This window comes from Zalophus californianus, chromosome 13 (genome assembly GCF_009762305.2).
Source record: "Zalophus californianus isolate mZalCal1 chromosome 13, mZalCal1.pri.v2, whole genome shotgun sequence".
Lineage (NCBI taxonomy): Eukaryota > Metazoa > Chordata > Mammalia > Carnivora > Otariidae > Zalophus > Zalophus californianus.
The window spans coordinates 67,455,099-67,472,848 of NC_045607.1; the positions used below are offsets into that span (position 1 = coordinate 67,455,099).

Here is a 17,750-nt window from a genome sequence, read left to right on the forward strand (position 1 = left end):
AGGACCCTGAGAACAAGAGTCACTTGCTCTTTTGACTGAGCCAGCCAGGCACCCCTAAGCCCCTTGCTTTAAAAATGAAGATCCTGAGAGTCAGAGAGGGTGAGGGACTTATTCAAGGTGATTAGCAAGTTGCAGAGCCAGGTTTTGAACCAGGATGTCTGTCCAGTGGTCTGTCTGCTGGATCACTACTGCAATAATCAGAATACTTTATGAAGTTCTTTACAGGGACGGAGAGCTTTTACAGCAGTCCTGGGCAGTACACAGACACACACTAACACACACAAGCACTCATACGTATGTACTCTATTTTCCTAAAAGTAAAGTAATAATAGTAATAATACTGAGTGCACCCATCTCCCCTCCTCTGGCTATGGACTTGGTCTCAGCATATGCATAAGTTAAATGAGTACCTATTATTTAGATGACTCCTAAAGACATGCAGGTCAAGTGTAGCATGTTCACACTGGTCTGTGTATAACTCACTACTTACAAGGGTCTTGCATTTGTGCTCAATTATCTGCCCATTTCCATTTCTGTGACACATGAAGCAGCCTCTTTCCTTCATATCTATCTTAGGTCAGGACTTGTTTTCAGGAAGTGGCTATTTCCCAGGCAGATGTAAAAATCACACGGCTTGGGAAAAAAACTTCCCCCTCAAATCAACCATTTTCCCCATTTTTAGGCAAAGCAAAAGAAGCTATATCAGATGGATGGGCATATATACTTTATTTTAAAAACCCCCAACTCCCAGTTTTCAGAGCCCTTCTCTCAAATCCATAGGTCACACAAATTAAATCAGCCCATCAACCAGGTGTCAATTAGTCTTGCACAGTGGGGAGAAAGTTCTACACAGAAACGGATACCAAGACAAAAATCAAAGCTAAATGTAGCGAGAACTGAGCAAGCCACCTCTCAGCTCAGAGGCAGAGGGCCTGTCATCTCGCCCACGAAGTAAAGATCACAAACTCCCCCACCAGCCTCAGGGAGGCTTTGTTTTTTTTCTTTCTCATAACACACAGTTTTACCAAAAGATCTTACTGAAAATAAGATCATATACTTAATCCATAAAACAATCGGCTCACCTAATTTTAATCACCCCTCTTTCTAAAAGAATTTATATAATCAGGCCACACGACACAAATGGAATTAAAATACATTTTTTCACCTTTTTTTCCCAGTAGGGAAACTCAAAGGAAAACTTCATATACCACTCGTCTTGCTGAAAACCACAGGAATAAAGTGATTTATTTCTAGTTAAACCAAGTACTTCAACCACATACCCTTAAACCTTAATCTTAAACATATCCATGAAGTATGATTTTTGAGAGCTTTCCTTCTTCCTTATTCCCTCAGGAAATCTCCAATAATATAGCATAAGCTCCTCCTAAGTGCATTCTCTCAGTGATGTCCTGAGTTGATACTAAACACATACAGAAATACTCTCTTACAGTAACCTTTTAAAAATGGCTTTTATTCCCCACTCTTACTGGAACTTGTAAAAAATTTTTGTTAAGCTCCACACTGGAAATTCCCATTAGGTAACTCAGGGTGCTTTTGAATTTCCTAATTAAAAAATAAAAAATAAAAAAAAAAGCTTAGGATCAGGACATCAGGTGAACATGGAAAAATACATACTTTGATACAGGTGTAAGTAAATACACACTTTCTCTTTGTTTCAAGATCCTTTACTCAATACAAATCCACTAAAATCAAATTCTTACTTTGAATCTAAATTTAGGTGTGAAAACTGGGCTTTGTGCTACTTAGACCAGAGCTCAACACATCCTGTCAAATACCCAGTCAAGGGGAAACTGAGCCAGTGCTGAGACGCCTCAAAATAATCATTCTTTGTTCACCTAGAAACTGAACAACTTTGCACTCAGAGTCACAGCTCCCACAGTGGTGGAAGTATGCTCTGGATCCAGATAGCCGTATTAGACTCTCAATCAGTTATTTGTTAAAAATTTAACATGGTAAACGAAACCAAAGCAACCACTAACACCAACTGGGTAATTAAATCCCTGGCTGGAGGAAGTTTCAAAATCCAAACCCAACAGCAACATCTGGCAAGCATGCTACCAATACTTGCTCATGTTACTCTGAAAATTCAGAAAGAAAGTATTAAGATTTTAAAAGCCTACTAATTAGTTTGTACTCTGCTTAAATCACATAGAAGATCTAACACCAGATGCAAATATATCTTAGCTTTTGCCTCATCTCCGAACGGCAAAAGCTGACAAGAATTACTGCAGACAATTAAATCTGTTCCTGTCCAGGGCTCTTGTTCAATACCCTTTGCAACATAATCTAACACTGAAATTGCCTATCATAGCCCCTTGGATTAGGTGGTTTATTTCTGGACCCCAGCCCGTGCTGGATTAGTAACTCTTTTCTCTATAATTTGCACATCTCTTGGAAGGGAGAGGGAGCCTCCTGATTCAAACTGCATTTGTTTACCGCCCACTGCCCCCAATATTATGCATTCCCACAACCCAGTAGCATGCGCTTCCGGCACCCCCTGTACCTGCCAAGTTCCTCGCCGGTGTCGTAGTAATCATCCACGTTTTCCTGCCTGAACACAGTCATGATAAACTGTCACTCCTCACCAAAGCCCAGCGCACTTCAGCTCCGCTTCCCACACCATCACCACCGCTCCTGCGCCTCCTTGGGCCCCTCATGCATCAGTCTCCAGTCCTTTAAAATAATAGCAACAATAATAATAAACTGACAACCCGAAAAGGAAGGAGTCCTCCTCAGCTAAGAGCCGCTCGCGGAGGACCCTCTCTCCCCAGCTGCCCCTCCCCGCCGGGTGGAGAGGCGCACCCTTTGTTAAACCCGCGCCAGGGACGTCCCCAGCCCTGCATCAACTCGCGCGCGCGTGGAGCCGGGTACAACGGCACCTCAAGGTCCGCGTCCCCAAAAGCACTGCGCTCCGAGCGGATCAGAACCGGCTCCGGAAGTGACTGGCCTTCCCGCCTCCCCTTCCTCCACACACACGCCCACCCAGCTCCCCACCTCCGGGGGCGCCGCGGAAGAATGAAGCCCTCGCCCGGGCGAAACGCGCCTCGCTGGAAGCATCCCCCTCCAGCCTGCGGCGGCACGGCAGCCCCCGCGCCACCTCTCGGCTCCCGCACTCCCCGGCCACCGCGGCCACCGCGACCACCCCCTCCCCCGAGCCAGGCAGTCCCCAGAGGCACATTCCTGGTGACTCCCGCTCCGTTACCCGGCCGACCCGGCGTACGGCCGCCCGGGGGAGCAGGGGAGGAAAGGGAGCGGCCGAGGGAGGCGCGGCCGCCCGCTCCCGGTCTCCGCGCCCCGACACAAAGCGCCCGGCCCGGCCCGCGCCACCTGTTCCCACCCGGCCCGCGGGGCAGAGGGAGCCTCCTGGCTGCGACCCCACTTCTCCCCACAGTCCAGCCGCCCCCGCCTCGGCCTTCCCGGTTGCCCTGGCCGCGGCTGCGAAAGCAAAAGCAGGCGGCGGGGCCCGGGAGGAGCCGGGGAGCGCGCGCGGCCACTCACCCGGGCGCCCGGGAGCTGCCCGGGTCCCTCTGGCGCTGACGGAGGCCGACCGTGGGCGCCAGCGCGGGAGACGAGCCGGGCGGCGGCGGGTGCGCGGAGCGGCGGCGGGTGCGCGGGGAGGGGGCGAATGGGGGACGCGGGTCCCACGCGTCCGCCCCGGCGTCGGCTCGGTCGGGCTCTCCCCCTCCCGCTCGGGAGCAGCCCCTCGGCTCCTCGCCGCCTTCCTGGCGGAGGGCGGCCGGCAGGCGGCCAATGGGGACCCCGCGGGCGGGCTGGCGGCACGGCCCACCCACCTCCGAGCTGCCCGGCCCGGCCCGCGCTGCGGGTTCTGCGCCGCGCTGACTGCTCCTCCCCGCTCGGCGCTCCCGGCTCGCTGGCGCGCTCTACCGCGCACACCCCCGCACACACCCACTCACCCACACCCACCCTGGAGCCGAGGGAACGCAGCCGCGCGCGTCGTGGGCGCCCCACCTGTGCACGCCACTCGGCTGCCCCCTTCGGCCGCGTTCCAGAGAAATGCGATTCCTTCGTCCTCAATGTGTACTGAGCGCCCGGCGTGTGCCAGGCACGGTGCTCGGCACCGGGAACTTGGAGACCAAAATAGATTTTTAAAAATCCCTGCCCTGGTGAAACTTACATTCTGGTGGAGAAGCTAGAAAAGAAATACGTAAGCAAATGAATAAGACCATTTTAGAAGAAATCAGTTCTATGGAGACAGTAACACAGAAGAACGGGATAGAGAAGGGAGGGAGGGAGTGGGTCGCATTACTTGCCTTTCCTCTCCAGAATAGGTGTTTTGAGCTGAGATCTGAAAGATAAGAAGGTATGCAAAAGAGAAGAAAAGATTGAGGTCTCAGAGGACCAATGAGCAACAGAAAGGAAGGGTTTATGTGTGCTCTTCAATAAGTATTGGCTATTGATGACTTGAAACGTGGATAGTCTCCAAGTGTTCTAGAAGTGTGAAATGCACGTGGCATTTCAAGACTTGGTATAGAAATAAGAATGAGGGGCGCCTGGGTGGCTCAGTCGTTAAGCGTCTGCCTTCCGCTCAGGTCATGATCCCAGGGTCCTGGGATCGAGCCCCGCATCGGGCTCCCTGCTCCACAGGAAGCCTGCTTCTCCCTCTCCCACTCCCGCCCCCCTCCCCCGCCTTGTGTTCCCTCTCCCGCTGTGTCTCTCTCTGTCAAATAAATAAAATCTTAAAAAAAAAATTCTTAGAAATAAGAATGAAAAGTATCTCATGAATATTTTTGTAATAACTACATGTTCAGATGATAGCATTTTGGACACACTGAGTTAAATAAAATCTATTATTAAAATTAATTTCACCTTTTACTTTATAAAATGCAGCTACTAGAAAATGTAACACTACCTTTGGGGCTTGCATTATGTCTCTGAAGAGTGTGCTAGTCTACACAGAGACCCCATACCTCCTGGAGACTTTATCCACTCTCTCTTCTTACCCCGTGCTCCCACCAATGCTTTGGGTCTGGGAGACAGAAAAGATGGTTTCCCATAGGGACTCCTGGAGATCCCCAAACAGAAAAGTTCCTACAGGGAAATCTACCTTACTGCTTAGAATTGTAGGCACTATGTGAGCCCTCTGAGATTTCAGAGTTATATCACTGTTCAAATAACCCAGATTTTCTAAAATGAGGTTTAAACTCGCTTTGGGTCAACAGAAGTTTGAACAGTAGAAATGTTGCCCTACTGCCAAAAAAAAAAAAAAAAAAAGAATGCCCCTCAGACCTTATATCAGACTGTCCTTTTTTTTTTAAGATTTTATTTTATTTATTTTAGACATAGAGAGAGAGAGAGGGCACAGACACACAAGAGCAGGGGAGGGGCAGAGGGGGAAGGGGAGGGATTGAAAATCTCCAGCAGACTCATTGCTGAGCAGGAGCCCAAGGTGTGGCTCAATCTCACCACCCTGAAATTATGACCTGAGCCTAAACCAAGAGTGGGATGCTTGACCAACTGAGCCACCCAGGTGCCCCTCAGACCATCTGCTTAAAGAACATTACATTTAGTGGCCCAAAGGAAGAGCAAGTGTTCATGATGATAGAAGTAAGGGAAGGTTCCAAATCAGGAAATGCTATTAACCTAAGTGGTGGGTTTGAGAATTATACCAAAGGATCTTAAGAGGTGAGAAATACAGTCAAAAAATAACAACAAAAGAAAAGGTGACTCATCTGGGGGAAATGTAAATGAATATATCTGTTAGGGGGGAATATTTAAAAACAGATGTTTGGGAGAAACTTGGAAAGTGCTCATGGACGACTGCTTTCTGGCTAATATTTTTCCTGCAAAAAAATGTAAGTGTCTTTTCCAAGGCAATGAGGATTGGCTCTGTTTGGGGGCTAGCATGTCTTGCTTACCATGTTCCGTGTGCTAATCACACGACATTTTCTGGGATCCTGGGAGGTGCATGAAGGTGGGTATCACAAAATTGGATCTAATATTGGTGGAGCCATTTAAGGGCTGAACGACCTCAGATGTGTCCCTTACACTCCAAGCTTCATGTCTGCGTTAATTTAGGCAAGCATTTTAGAGGAGGAAAATGCGGTAGTTAAAAAAACATGGCCGAAAATTCAACCAAGAAGTGGAGTCTAATTTTTCTCCCCATGACCATGAGCTGGCCCTAATGCTTCGCTTCTCAGAAAATGTGACGGAAATGACACAGCATAACGTCCTTCCAAGGCTAGGTCATAAGGCCTTTACGAGCTTCTGCCTCACCCTCTCCTTCTCTGTAACTCACTCTGGCTCTCTTTTTCTCCCTCTACTCTCTCACTCCCTCTGCCTTCAGCTGCCATGGTTACCCTGGGGCTGCCATGTGGAGAAACCATGTGGAGAGACCACAGAAAGAAAGAAGCCCAAGGAAGCCAGCTGTTCCAGCCCCACGCCCCACCCCCACCCCCAGCTACTCGTGTTTTCACAACCCAGGCTCTGGGAGCAGTATCAATGACTGTTACTGTTTTAAGTCATTCTTTTGGGGTGGTTTGTTACAGAGCAATACATAACTTATCAGAGAGTTAGGAAGAAAATAAGAACTGTCTTAATGTGTACCAGATGCCCAGTAGACTAAATTATTCTCTTGCTTAATCTTCAAAGAACTCTGTACATTAGCTGTCTCACTTTTTTTTTTTTTTTGCTTTATACTTAACCTTAGTGTCATCACCTGCAAAATGGGGACAGTAACAGACCCTTGAATATTCCTCGGACTTGCTGGGAGAATAGAGAGAGACACTGCATGAAATAGGGCTTTGTACATTATAAAATACATCAGGGTGTTGGAGCAAGAAGGGCTCCAAGAGGCATCTCTCAGATGGAAGGCAGCAATACAGTAATCCTCAAATCATGAGATTTAAGCTGGAAAGGACGTCTGTGAAAATAAATGATTATGAATATGGACAATGGATTATGATAATCATGATGCCAGCATTTAAAACGGACTCAGATCTAGAAGTTAGAACATTATTTCATATCTGTATTAGGGTAAAATAACTACTGCTCTAAAGCCCAACAAAACTTAGAGTTCTAACAAATTAAAAGTTTATTTCTTACTCTCAGCACCGAGGTTTGCAGGAGATAGAGAGGTAGACAGAGGGCTACCCCCCGCCCCCATAGTCATTCAGGGAGCCAAGTTTCTGCCCTCTGATGGATCCGTGTTCCCTCAGTGCGCGCGAGCTTCTTCTTGATCCTTCTCTTCTACTGGCTGATAAGAGAAGAGAGAATCCAGAGAAAACTACACTGGAAGCTTATTAAGGGGGTCGTCAGGTTTGAAGTCTAAGGCCTAACCATTTGTGGGCAAGATATTCTAAGACCTATCAGAGTGGACCACATTAGCTCTGTTCACCTTCCAATTACTTTTTAATAACAAGTCTTTGGCTTTTATCAAGGGCTTTTTTTTTTTTTTAATTTTAATTCCAGTGTAGTTAACATACAGTGTTATGTAAGGTTCAGATGTACGGGGGCTTATATTTTAATTTTTTAAAAGATTTTATTTATTTATTTGCCTGAGAGAGAGAGAGAGAGAGAGAGAAAGAGCACAAGCAGGGGAAGCAGCAGGCAGAGGGAGAAGCAGGATCCCCGCTGAGCAAGAGGCCAGAATGTGTCCCGGGACTCAATCCCAGGACTCTGGGATTGTGACCTGAGCCAAAGGCAGACGCTTAACCGACCAAGCCACCCAGGCATCCCTTAAATTTTTTTTAAAGATTTATTTATTTGGGAGAGAGAGAGAGCGTGCGCACGTGAACGTGAGCAGAGGAAGAGGCAGAGGGAGAGGGAGAAACTCTCAAGTAGACTCCAATATCCGGCACAGATCCCAATTCAGCACACAGTCCCACGACTCTGGGATCATGACCAGAGCCGAAACCAAAAGTTGGGCGCTCAACCAAGTGAGCCACCCACGCACCCCCAAGGGGCTTATATTTTTAAACTGCCCTGTGAAAAATGTCTCTGTACCTGTGGCTTCCCTTGGAGGGATTGACCATTATGCAGCCGAGTATCTCTTATGTAGGAAGTCACATGACTGCATCCAATCCCTCCCAATACTGAGCACTAAGATAACTCATCTTTTTTTTTGTGAGACAATGAAAATCATAAAGCTCATTCTGTTTTCCATTTTCCCTGGATTCCAAAAAGCATGTGGCAATCTCAGAAAGTATCATCCTCTAAGTAATGTCCAATTCACCATATTATCTGAGTCAATAAATAAACATGTGTTATCTAGTATACATTAGATACTGAGGATGCCGAGATGAAAGAAACATTCTTTATCCTCAAGTAACTCAGTCTAATGAGGGAGCCCAAGGAACAAAGAAGACTGTTCCATTACAGTGTGACTCTGCTAGATATAATCCATTCACTCCTCTAGAGCCAATCTCGATCCTTCTCCAACCTTACAGATTGGCAGACTGGGCTGTGAGATTATTTTCACTCATTTTCTTGTCCTCTTCCTGCTGGTTGGTTTGGCCAGTGGGGAACCCTGGTATGAGGTCAAGAAGGAGGGAGGAGAATGAAGCCAGGAGAGTTACTCTCCTGTTTTCCTCGCAGAAAGGTTGCCTTGGTCACTGTCAAACAAAGGTCTACTGCTCTTCATCAGATAACCTCTTCCACATGATTTTCTCTGTCCAGGCTGTTGGTAACCAGTCTATCACCTTGTCTGTTTGGACCTAGAGTTAGTGCCTGATCAACTGTTACTAACCTGGGTTCCTACCCCATCCCTTATGGGTCCCCTGCACCCCTCCCACACCTCTCTGAATCATCCTAATTAGAGTGCGCCATCTCCTTCCTCTGGGACCCTGATTGCTAGTGTAAGGAGAGCGGAATCTCAGACTGCTGTGAAAGCACAAAGGGAGGGCACTTAATTCAGATAAAGGCCAAAGGTGGAGGGTGATGATGGGGGAGCCTGGGGTTTTAGGGAAATTTCCTAGAGGAGCTGACATCCTAATAAAACATGAAAAAAAGATTAAGAATTGGCAGAATAAAATGGTAGGTGATGGGGTGGTGGATTGGGGGGGGCGCCACGGGTGGGAGAGAAGGGCATCAAGACAGAGGAAAATAGTGAAGGTAAAATCATAGATGTGAGGTAGATAATGGATCATTCGGCTCTAAGCAATAAACTTCAGGCAGTGAAATGGCAAAAAGTAAGAGCAGAGAAAGGGTCTTTTCCACCATGCCCAGGACCTAGATAAGAGCAGAGAGGTAAACCAAGGTAGATTTTGACAGCCTTGTCCATAATGTCATTAATGTGGCACATGCTCAGAGATGGTGGGTAGAGAACAACAACAAGATACTTTAAGGAGGTAGAAATCACAGGACTTTGTACTTGAGGAAAAGGACAGAATCAGGGCAATATCCAAGCTTTTGGTTAAGTGATTAGAAAGATTGCTGTTATGTAGGCTGAAATACAGGTGCACAAGTTACATGGGGAAGAGAAGATGATGTCAGCCTTGGAGATATGAAGCTTGAGGTGCCCTGAGCATCTAGATGATATCCAGGTGAGTTGGGCACCCGTGGGATAGACAGGCTGATTCTGGCGTTCACCAAGGGGACCAGCGCATGAAGTAGATGGAAAACAGGATGCAGGACTAGAAAGAGCCCTTGGGGCAGAACTCTTGGGAACAGAAACTATCAACCCAAGCAAATACAGAGGGGTAAGTATGCTTGGTCAGTAGCTATAAATTGCCAACTAACCTGATGAGCAGCTATGAGTTTTACTTGTGTTTCTTGGGGCCAGAATGGGCACCACCAGTGGGTAGTGAATTAAGACCTCATGAATCCTGAGTGCCTTACACGCCTGTGTATATATAGTGCACCGTGAATATTTGCCCTCTTCTTGGTCTAATAGGTTACTAACTTCCTTATCTATGCTAATACATCTTGTGAATTTCATCCATCTCATTTATTTTCTTGTTTTCTATAATAGAGTTGAATATGCACAAACAAAATACCAAATGCAGGTTACACACGTCCTTCCTGTGAGTTATTCGAAGCACCTTTCTGACCCCTTTTCCCACCATTGCTCCAGACTCACCTTTTTTTGTACTGTATGGGTATAAAAATTAGGGCTTCACAGTGCCTCCCTGGCCCTCTGAGCTGGAGTATGTGACCTCAGATTTAAGAGCCCATAACATGGATTTTGCTTACTTCTCTACCCCTACCTCCCCTCTGACTCAGCTTCTTTCCAATTTTCATTTATTGTACCCTGAGGTATTGAATGCATTTCTAACCCCCATCAAATCCTTTGTGAAGACAAGTAGGGTGTACATAAACGCGTGCAAATCACTGACCAGTATCTGAAAGGCCACAGGACATTATAAACATCTGGGACTATAAAGTTTACTCTTGCCCTTAGCCTGATTTCTTTTGTGCCTGGCCCAATTTCTTCTAGGTTCTGACACTACCTGAGGCAAAGGTTGGTAACACTGACAACACTTATAAAACTCATGGCCCAGAATGTCAGTCAGGTCCCTAACTAAAGGCACACAGGGCTGCCTCTACACAGCATACACTTGACTCACTTGATTATTATATGCAAATGTGGAATTTGTGGGACAAGTATCCTTCTTTCCCCATAGAAGTTACCCACTGGTGGGTTTTAGTGTAGTTAGCTACAAGATTCTATATTTCTCTCTTGAGATTGTGTGGCTATAATTGGAAAGAAGAGTACAACATTCAAAGGAGTTTCTCCTTTGTCAAACAAATTCAAAGCAAGACTAAAAAAAAAACCAAAAAACCAAAAAGCCATCCAGAAAGAAACACTCAAGATTATTCATCCATTAGAACTGGATGTACCAATCATGATTGCAGATAAAATCTGAACTTATAGTCACATCGATTTAGTGAATGTAGTTATACTTATTTTCTATTGCTTCTAATTTTTTTTCCTCTGCTGGTGACTAATAAACCTCTTTAAAGCCATCATACTTAATACCATTGATTTCTATTTATTTTTCCTTTCAGCAAAAATGATGGTAAAAAATATTTTTTATCAAAATTCATCTTTTTGGGGGCAGATAGGTATTAAATATTACAGAAGATTCAATATCAGTGAAAGCCTCTGGGTTTCTTGGCATGGTTTCATGCAATAAAAGTCCCATTACTCAAGTCAGTGAAGTGATTTACAGCCTTATTCACGGCAGTTTGGTAGGATTTATAGAAACATCGCTTTTTTAAAAAGACAAACTTGTCATAAATCTTTCCAGAAGGTTCTGTCAGTTTGAAGATTTGCAAATAGAGCAATAATCTTTGACCCATTCAATGTTGTATTCTCCCACCAAGAACTTAAAATTTATACACCTATAAAATTGGTGTTTTCTGCTTATATACACTTAGTGAGTCTAAATTTACTCTTTTTAAAAAAACTATATAAGAGTAATGGGTGTAATTTAATTTGCTGCTTAAATATTTCTACAATTTTCTCTCAATTTTAAGAAATTCTGAGAAGATGAAAATTTCTGAGAAAATACCCTTCAAGAACACTACACTGGGTTTATAGCAGCTTAGAAATCCAGGATTACCTCTCATAGTCTAATGCTCATCATTAACTTAATTATTTATTGCATGGTAAGAGTAATGGTCAGACAGACCCTGGGATTGATGATTTAGAAGGAGTCACATTTTCCGTTTCTTTAGAGTTCTCTTAAGGAAAGGATCTACTTGGGTTTTCTGTTATTTCCTGCTGGTTTCCTAGAAGAAGTCCCTGAATGGAACTTTCCAACACAATCAGTAAAAATAGTCCCTAACCAAGGTTACCCAAAAAAGTCACAATAGTTGAAAATGCATTTCCCACCTCTCCTGCATGCCGCCCCCACTCCCTTCCATCTACTTCACCCTCTTAAGGTTTAAACAACATAGATCCCCCATCCTATACTAACTTTTTGCATAGGTGATTAATTTTTCAAATATTAACTAAAGAGATTCTTCCATATATTAAAAAAATTACATTTTAATCGACTTAAATATGTCTTAAGTGACTTTAGCATGTCTTTTAAATGGTTTTTGATTAGGTACTTGATTATAAGCTTATTATATACAAGCTGCATTTATATAACCTTTTAAAATACTTGTAGGCTCTGGGGCACCTGGGTGGCTCAGTCAGCTAAGCATCTGACTCATGGTTTCTGCTCAGGCCATGATCTCCTGGGCTGTGAGACTGGGCCCTGTGTGGGGCTCCATGCTGAGCTCGGGATTCTCTCTGTCCCTCTACCCCTTCCCCCGTTTGCACGCGAGTGCTCTCTCTCGCTCTCTCTCAAATAAATAAATCTTTAAATAATAAAATAAAATACTTACAGACCCCTTGACTGTTAGAAGTCCATGTTTTATGTCTTTTAGAATGTCTCAAAAGGCTAGGACTAGAAAAGCATGGTAGTAGGTACATGGTAGCACACAGTGAATATTTTCTCTTGGATTGATTGCCTTGTAGTATAATTAATTAGCTACAATAATATTCAGATATGCGGACAGTGTTTGCTTTTAACCAAAATGCATTCCAGGGAACTGGAACATCATGCAGCCCGGGGTAAAACAGCACTTTTCCATGGGAAGAGCAGGATAATTGGAGGTTGTCTTCCTGACCAAGGGTTTGGCATGAAATAAATTGTGGCAGTAAACAAAACTATGTTATAAAAGCCAAGACTCAGAAACTATAACCCTGAAAATACAAAACAGTAAAATTCTGCTCCAAGCCTAATAAAATGGGCATAAATGCACTGCACACATCCACCAGTACTCCACTGTGATAGGTAGGTGAGCGTGTGTGCATACGCATGTATACAATATCGCATAAACTGCACTGTTATAGTAAGATAAATTCTAGATAAAATTGTATGTGAGTAAAATAAGCATTAAACAGTTCATCACTAATAGTTGTGTGGAAGGGACAATAAAAGTCTAAAGGACTTTTGAGGGATAATTGACAAGAGGCAGGTTACCAATATCTGTCTGAGAAGGTTTGAGCTCATTCCCCTTTCTCTCTTAGAGAAGTTCCTAGGGTGCCTGGGTGGCTCTGTTGGTTAAGTGGCTGACTCTTAATTTCAGCTCAAGTCATGATCTCAGGGTCTTAGGATCAAGCCCCGCATCGAGCTCTACGCTCAGCAGGGAATCTGCTTGAAGATTCTCTCTCCCTTTCCCTCTGCCCCTCCCCAACTCACCCGCTCCCTCTCTCTCTCTCAAATAAATAAATAAATCTTTTTAAAAAAAGTTTCTTAAAGCGGGGCACCTGGGTGGCTCAGTCATTAAGCATCTGCCTTCGGCTCAGGTCATGGTCCCAGGGTCCTGGGATCGAGTCCCACATTGGGCTCCCTGCTTGGCAGGAGGCCTGCTTCTCCCTCTCCCACTCCCCCTGCTTGTGTTCCCTCTCTCGCTGTGTCTCTCTCTGTCAGATAAATAAATAAAATCTTTAAAAAAAAAAAAGTTTCTTAAAGCAACAAGAATCTTTGTAGTTCATCAGTGCTACTTCAAAGGATGGCATGAGGTACTCAACACATGTTATTTGTTGACACTGAGTGTTGCTGCACAGAGAAGTCTTTTTTTTAAGGATCTCAAATTTAACCCAAAATATCTCCCTTCACTGTTTGCTGCTTCCTCCATTAACTTACAAGTGCTTTTTATTATGACATATAAGAAAAGTTCCCAGAAAAGAATAAGCAACAACTTTTCCCAGTTCGTTGGAAAACTTTGAACTTAGAGTAGTTGTATGTATTCTCACAGAGTTGCCAAGCAAAGGTTACACCAAAATCCAACCAACTTGAGCTGTTCCCTCGGTCTCTAACAGAAGTCATGCAGTGAAGGCCAAAGGGCATTTGAACCTGGCAGCATATAGAATAAGGAACCCCAAAACCCTCTAGCGGTGAGCTTCTAGAAACACTAATAACGTATAACAAGCATCATTTAAATGCACATCTGCACCCAAAAGAAAGGAAGGAAGACACAACCGAAGGAAAAAATTACAAAGATATAAGTGGATCTTGACAGCGCTAGGGACTGGTATCAGCTTCAGGAATATAAGGCATTGGATTTTTAATACCTAAGTGAGACAGGAGATGAGACTTTTGGCAATTCTGGATAAAACACGCTCCAAGAGTTCAAACCTTCAGTAAGAGATGGACTGGATAAAAATCCACCATTTACATGGGCCAGTGACAAAAAGCTGATCTGCCATAAAGTGCACGAGAATTTGTAACCTCAGGCTTCCTTCTCAAATGGAATTGAGTTTGAAACGGATACTTCATGTTAGTCCAGTGTCACCTATAGCAGAAAAGTGGCCCTGTACAGGTAAACTCCTCTGGAGGGACTTGCCCTTGTCCCATGCCACGGAGAACACTGAAAACTGTAAAACCCTCAAGAAACCAAAGCAGCAAGACTCCAAATCATCAGATTTAATAAATAACGGGGATAGCTTCCTTCCCGAGAACTTCAGATACCCGGACAATTGAATAGAGGCTGTAAAACAAGAATATTTAAAATGATTAAAGACATTAACAAAGGAATCAAACTTAAATATGATCAAAGACAGAGGCACCTGGTTGGCTCAGTCGGTAGAGCATGCAACTCTTGATCTCAGGGTTGTGACTTCAAGCCCACCTTGGGCCCAGAGTTTACTTTTAATAAAAAGATCAGAGACACACATTGAGAACGGTTGTTGGTGACAGGCAATATGGAATGCAAGGACTTCAACACAAGAAGAGATGAAACATGGGAGGTGTGTGTCTTATGTATGTTTGACTAAGTTGGATTTTTCTTCATTCTCGCAGTTCAGTCACATTTCTTTAATGTCTCTTATTTGAAGGGAAGAATGGGGTGGAAGTGTCGCAATCCTTAAGGAGAAAACACAGATTTACAAGGTTAAAAAGTAGACTAGAAATCCTTATAGAATTAATTGGTTAGTGATTGTAAATTCCTATTGGAACCATCTCTATGCCTTTGAACAATTCTGACATTTTTGCAACCATAAGGCATTTTTCTTTCATCATTTAAAAAACTTATATTTGGCCACATTTGAGTAGGTTGAACTTTAGGCTTCTATTTTCTTCCTCTTGAGATCAGTTGTGACATTGTTCCAATCTGTTCATCAGTCTTTTTGAGGGTTTCAGGATGTAGATAAGGATGCTTCCGTAAGATAAAACTTTGTAGGATAAGCACGAGAGCAGTTGAGCAGATCTGGGTTCTACCACTCACTGGGCCATTAAGACAGCCATATAATAGCTCTCAATACCAATTTCTCCTTTTTTTGTTTTGTTTTGTTTTGTTTTGAGTATTAGATAGGTAAAGTAGGGAAAAAAATGTGTGCGGAGCAGATTCCACCAGAATGCAATGCCTGCCTGACTGGATTGCATTTTTTTAAAAATAGACTTTATTTTTTAGAGTATTTTAAGGTTCACAGCAACACTGCCCAAAGGTACAGAGATTTCCCCATACCCCCTGTCCTCACCACATGCGCAACTTCCTCTATTATCACCATCCGTCACCAGAGTGAAGTACATTTGTTACAGTCGAATCTACTGATATATCATTGCCACCCTAAGTCCATAGTTTGCATTAGGGTTCTTTCTTGGTGTTGTATGTCCTATGGATCTGGACAAATTTATGACGTATCCACCATTATAATATCATACAAATAGTTTCACTGCCCTAAACATCCTCTGTGCTTCACCTATTCACCTTCCCACCCCCACAGTCTCTGGCAACCACTGATCATTTTACTGTCTCCACAGATTTGCCTTTTCTAGAATGTCATGAAGTTGGAATCCCACAGTACACAGCCTTTTCAGATTGGCATCTTTCGCTTGGTAATATGCATTTAAGCTTCCTTCTTATCTCTTCATAGCTTCTTAATGCATTCTATTTTAGAGTTGAATAATATTCTATCGTCTGGATATACAACAGTTTATTTATCCATTCATCTACTGAGGCTCATTTGGTTTCCTCCTCATTCTGGCAACTATGAATAAAGCTGCTGTAAACATCTACGTGCAGGTATCTGTGTGGAGATAAGTTTTCCACAACGTGGGTAAATAGCACGGAGTGCAGTTGCTCAATCTCATTTAGTTTTGTAAGAAACTGTCTTCTGAAGTGGCTGTGTACCCTTTCACATTCCCACCAGCAATGAACAAGAATTCCTGTCGCTCCACATCATCACCAGTATTTGATGTTGTCTGTGTTTGGGGTTTAGGCCATTCTGATAGGTGTGCAGTGCCATCTCAATGTTTAGTTTGCATTTCCCTGATGCCATACGACGTGAAATATCTCTTCATATGTTCACTTGCTGTCCGTATGTCTTCTTTAGTGAGGTGTCTGTGAAGGTCTTTGGCCCATTTTAAAAAATTGAATGGTTTGTTCTTGTTGTGGATTAGTATTTCCCAATCTGTGTCCCGTGGAGTTCGGTTCCTTGACATGTCTATTCTGTGAGAAAGAACATTCCATGGTCAGGTGAGCTTGGGGAATTTTAAAGTAAACAGAGCTAAACAGTTTCTCTTCAGCACAACTTCTCAGACCTTTAATATCCTAATGTGTGGGGTGTGCTCCAAGTCAGAAATTTGGTAAGCCAGGTCTCCCTGAGTGATTGGACTCCCATTTTTGCTCAGGAACTTGAGAACATTGAGGAACACCAGATGCTGACAAACTACTTTTTATATCATTCAGTTCCATTGTTTTGTATGTAGCCATATGGAGACATTTTTATTTATGTTATTTCTGAGTCAATTTAGGTGGATATAAATATAGGTTATGCCACTCTATCAAAATTATGACTGTACATACCAGAGTATTCCCAAATTTGGAAACTTTCTGTTAAGAATTTTAACCGCCCCCTAAGTCTAGCTCATGTCTGGTTACCTCCATGAAACTTTCCCTGATGTTGATGGTCTACATTGATCTCTCTCTAAACTGCTTTGGCCCTTAAGTTTTATCTGTGCAAATTACCTCCAAATATGTGTTCCCTTGATAGTCTTCATTATCCCATATTTGATGATCTCATCTCTCAGTAGTGTTCACTTCTTCAGGAATGTGCCTTATATTACTTGAATGGTCATACACATGGCCTACACCATGGATTTTAATTAAAACTGTCAAATAATTGTTTCTTTCCTAGTCCTTCCCTCCCTCCCTCCAACCCTTTCTCCTTTCCTACCTTCCTTCCTTCCTTCCTTCCTTCCTTCCTTCCTTCCTTCCTTCCTTCCTTCCTTCCTTCCCCTTCTGATTAAATAATCAGAAAGCATCATGGTTGTATCTATTTTCCAAAGGGATCACAGTAGTGTAAAATTAGATCAGCTAGCTTCTTATACGCATTACAAACTGTGTAAGCACACCAATGCACAGGTGTTCCTAAGGCACAAACTTTACAACACCTTCAAATTATGCCTCATGGCCTTCTTTGCCAATGACCGATAGGCTGTATACCAGCCAAAATAGCAGAGACAAATTGATTTAATGACAACTAAATGCATTGTACTTGGACAATGGAATAAACCATTTTAAAATGTGATCACACAAGACAAACTGATATGCAGCATTGCAAATGTTTACTATATCACGGCCTGCCCTTTGAGTGTTCTGTGATGTTCAGTAGCATGAGCCAGGCGGATTTTTCTGTATTCCCGTTACAATACAGATATAACAAACCAGATATTTGTCAAAAATCTGTCATCGGGGAAACCCAGGACTTTCCCTCTCCTAGCTGGCAGGAACTGTGAGTTCTGTAAGAATGAGTAACCTAGGTACCAGTACCA

At 43.7% G+C, this 17,750-nt stretch overlaps 1 protein-coding gene across 6 annotated transcripts in view; it reads right to left on the bottom strand.

Annotated features, from left to right (window-relative positions):
* DAPK1 (death associated protein kinase 1) overlaps window positions 1–4,106 on the bottom strand; it is a 175,831-nt gene extending 171,725 nt beyond the window's left edge. The window contains exons 1-2 of one of the 6 annotated variants that reach the window (XM_027615129.1): window positions 3,991–4,106; window positions 2,525–2,694 (exon numbers count right to left, since the gene is read on the bottom strand). In XM_027615129.1, coding sequence (XP_027470930.1) covers window positions 2,525–2,586 — 62 coding nt within the window. In that variant the 5' untranslated portion in view covers window positions 2,587–2,694; window positions 3,991–4,106. Of the gene's footprint in view, window positions 1–2,524; window positions 2,695–2,823; window positions 2,928–3,015; window positions 3,153–3,519; window positions 3,792–3,812; window positions 3,908–3,990 lie in introns of those variants that run through there. The other 5 variants (XM_027615126.1, XM_027615125.1, XM_027615130.1 and 2 more) reach the window with 5 other exon arrangements.
* Between the last annotated feature and the right edge of the window lie 13,644 nt (window positions 4,107–17,750).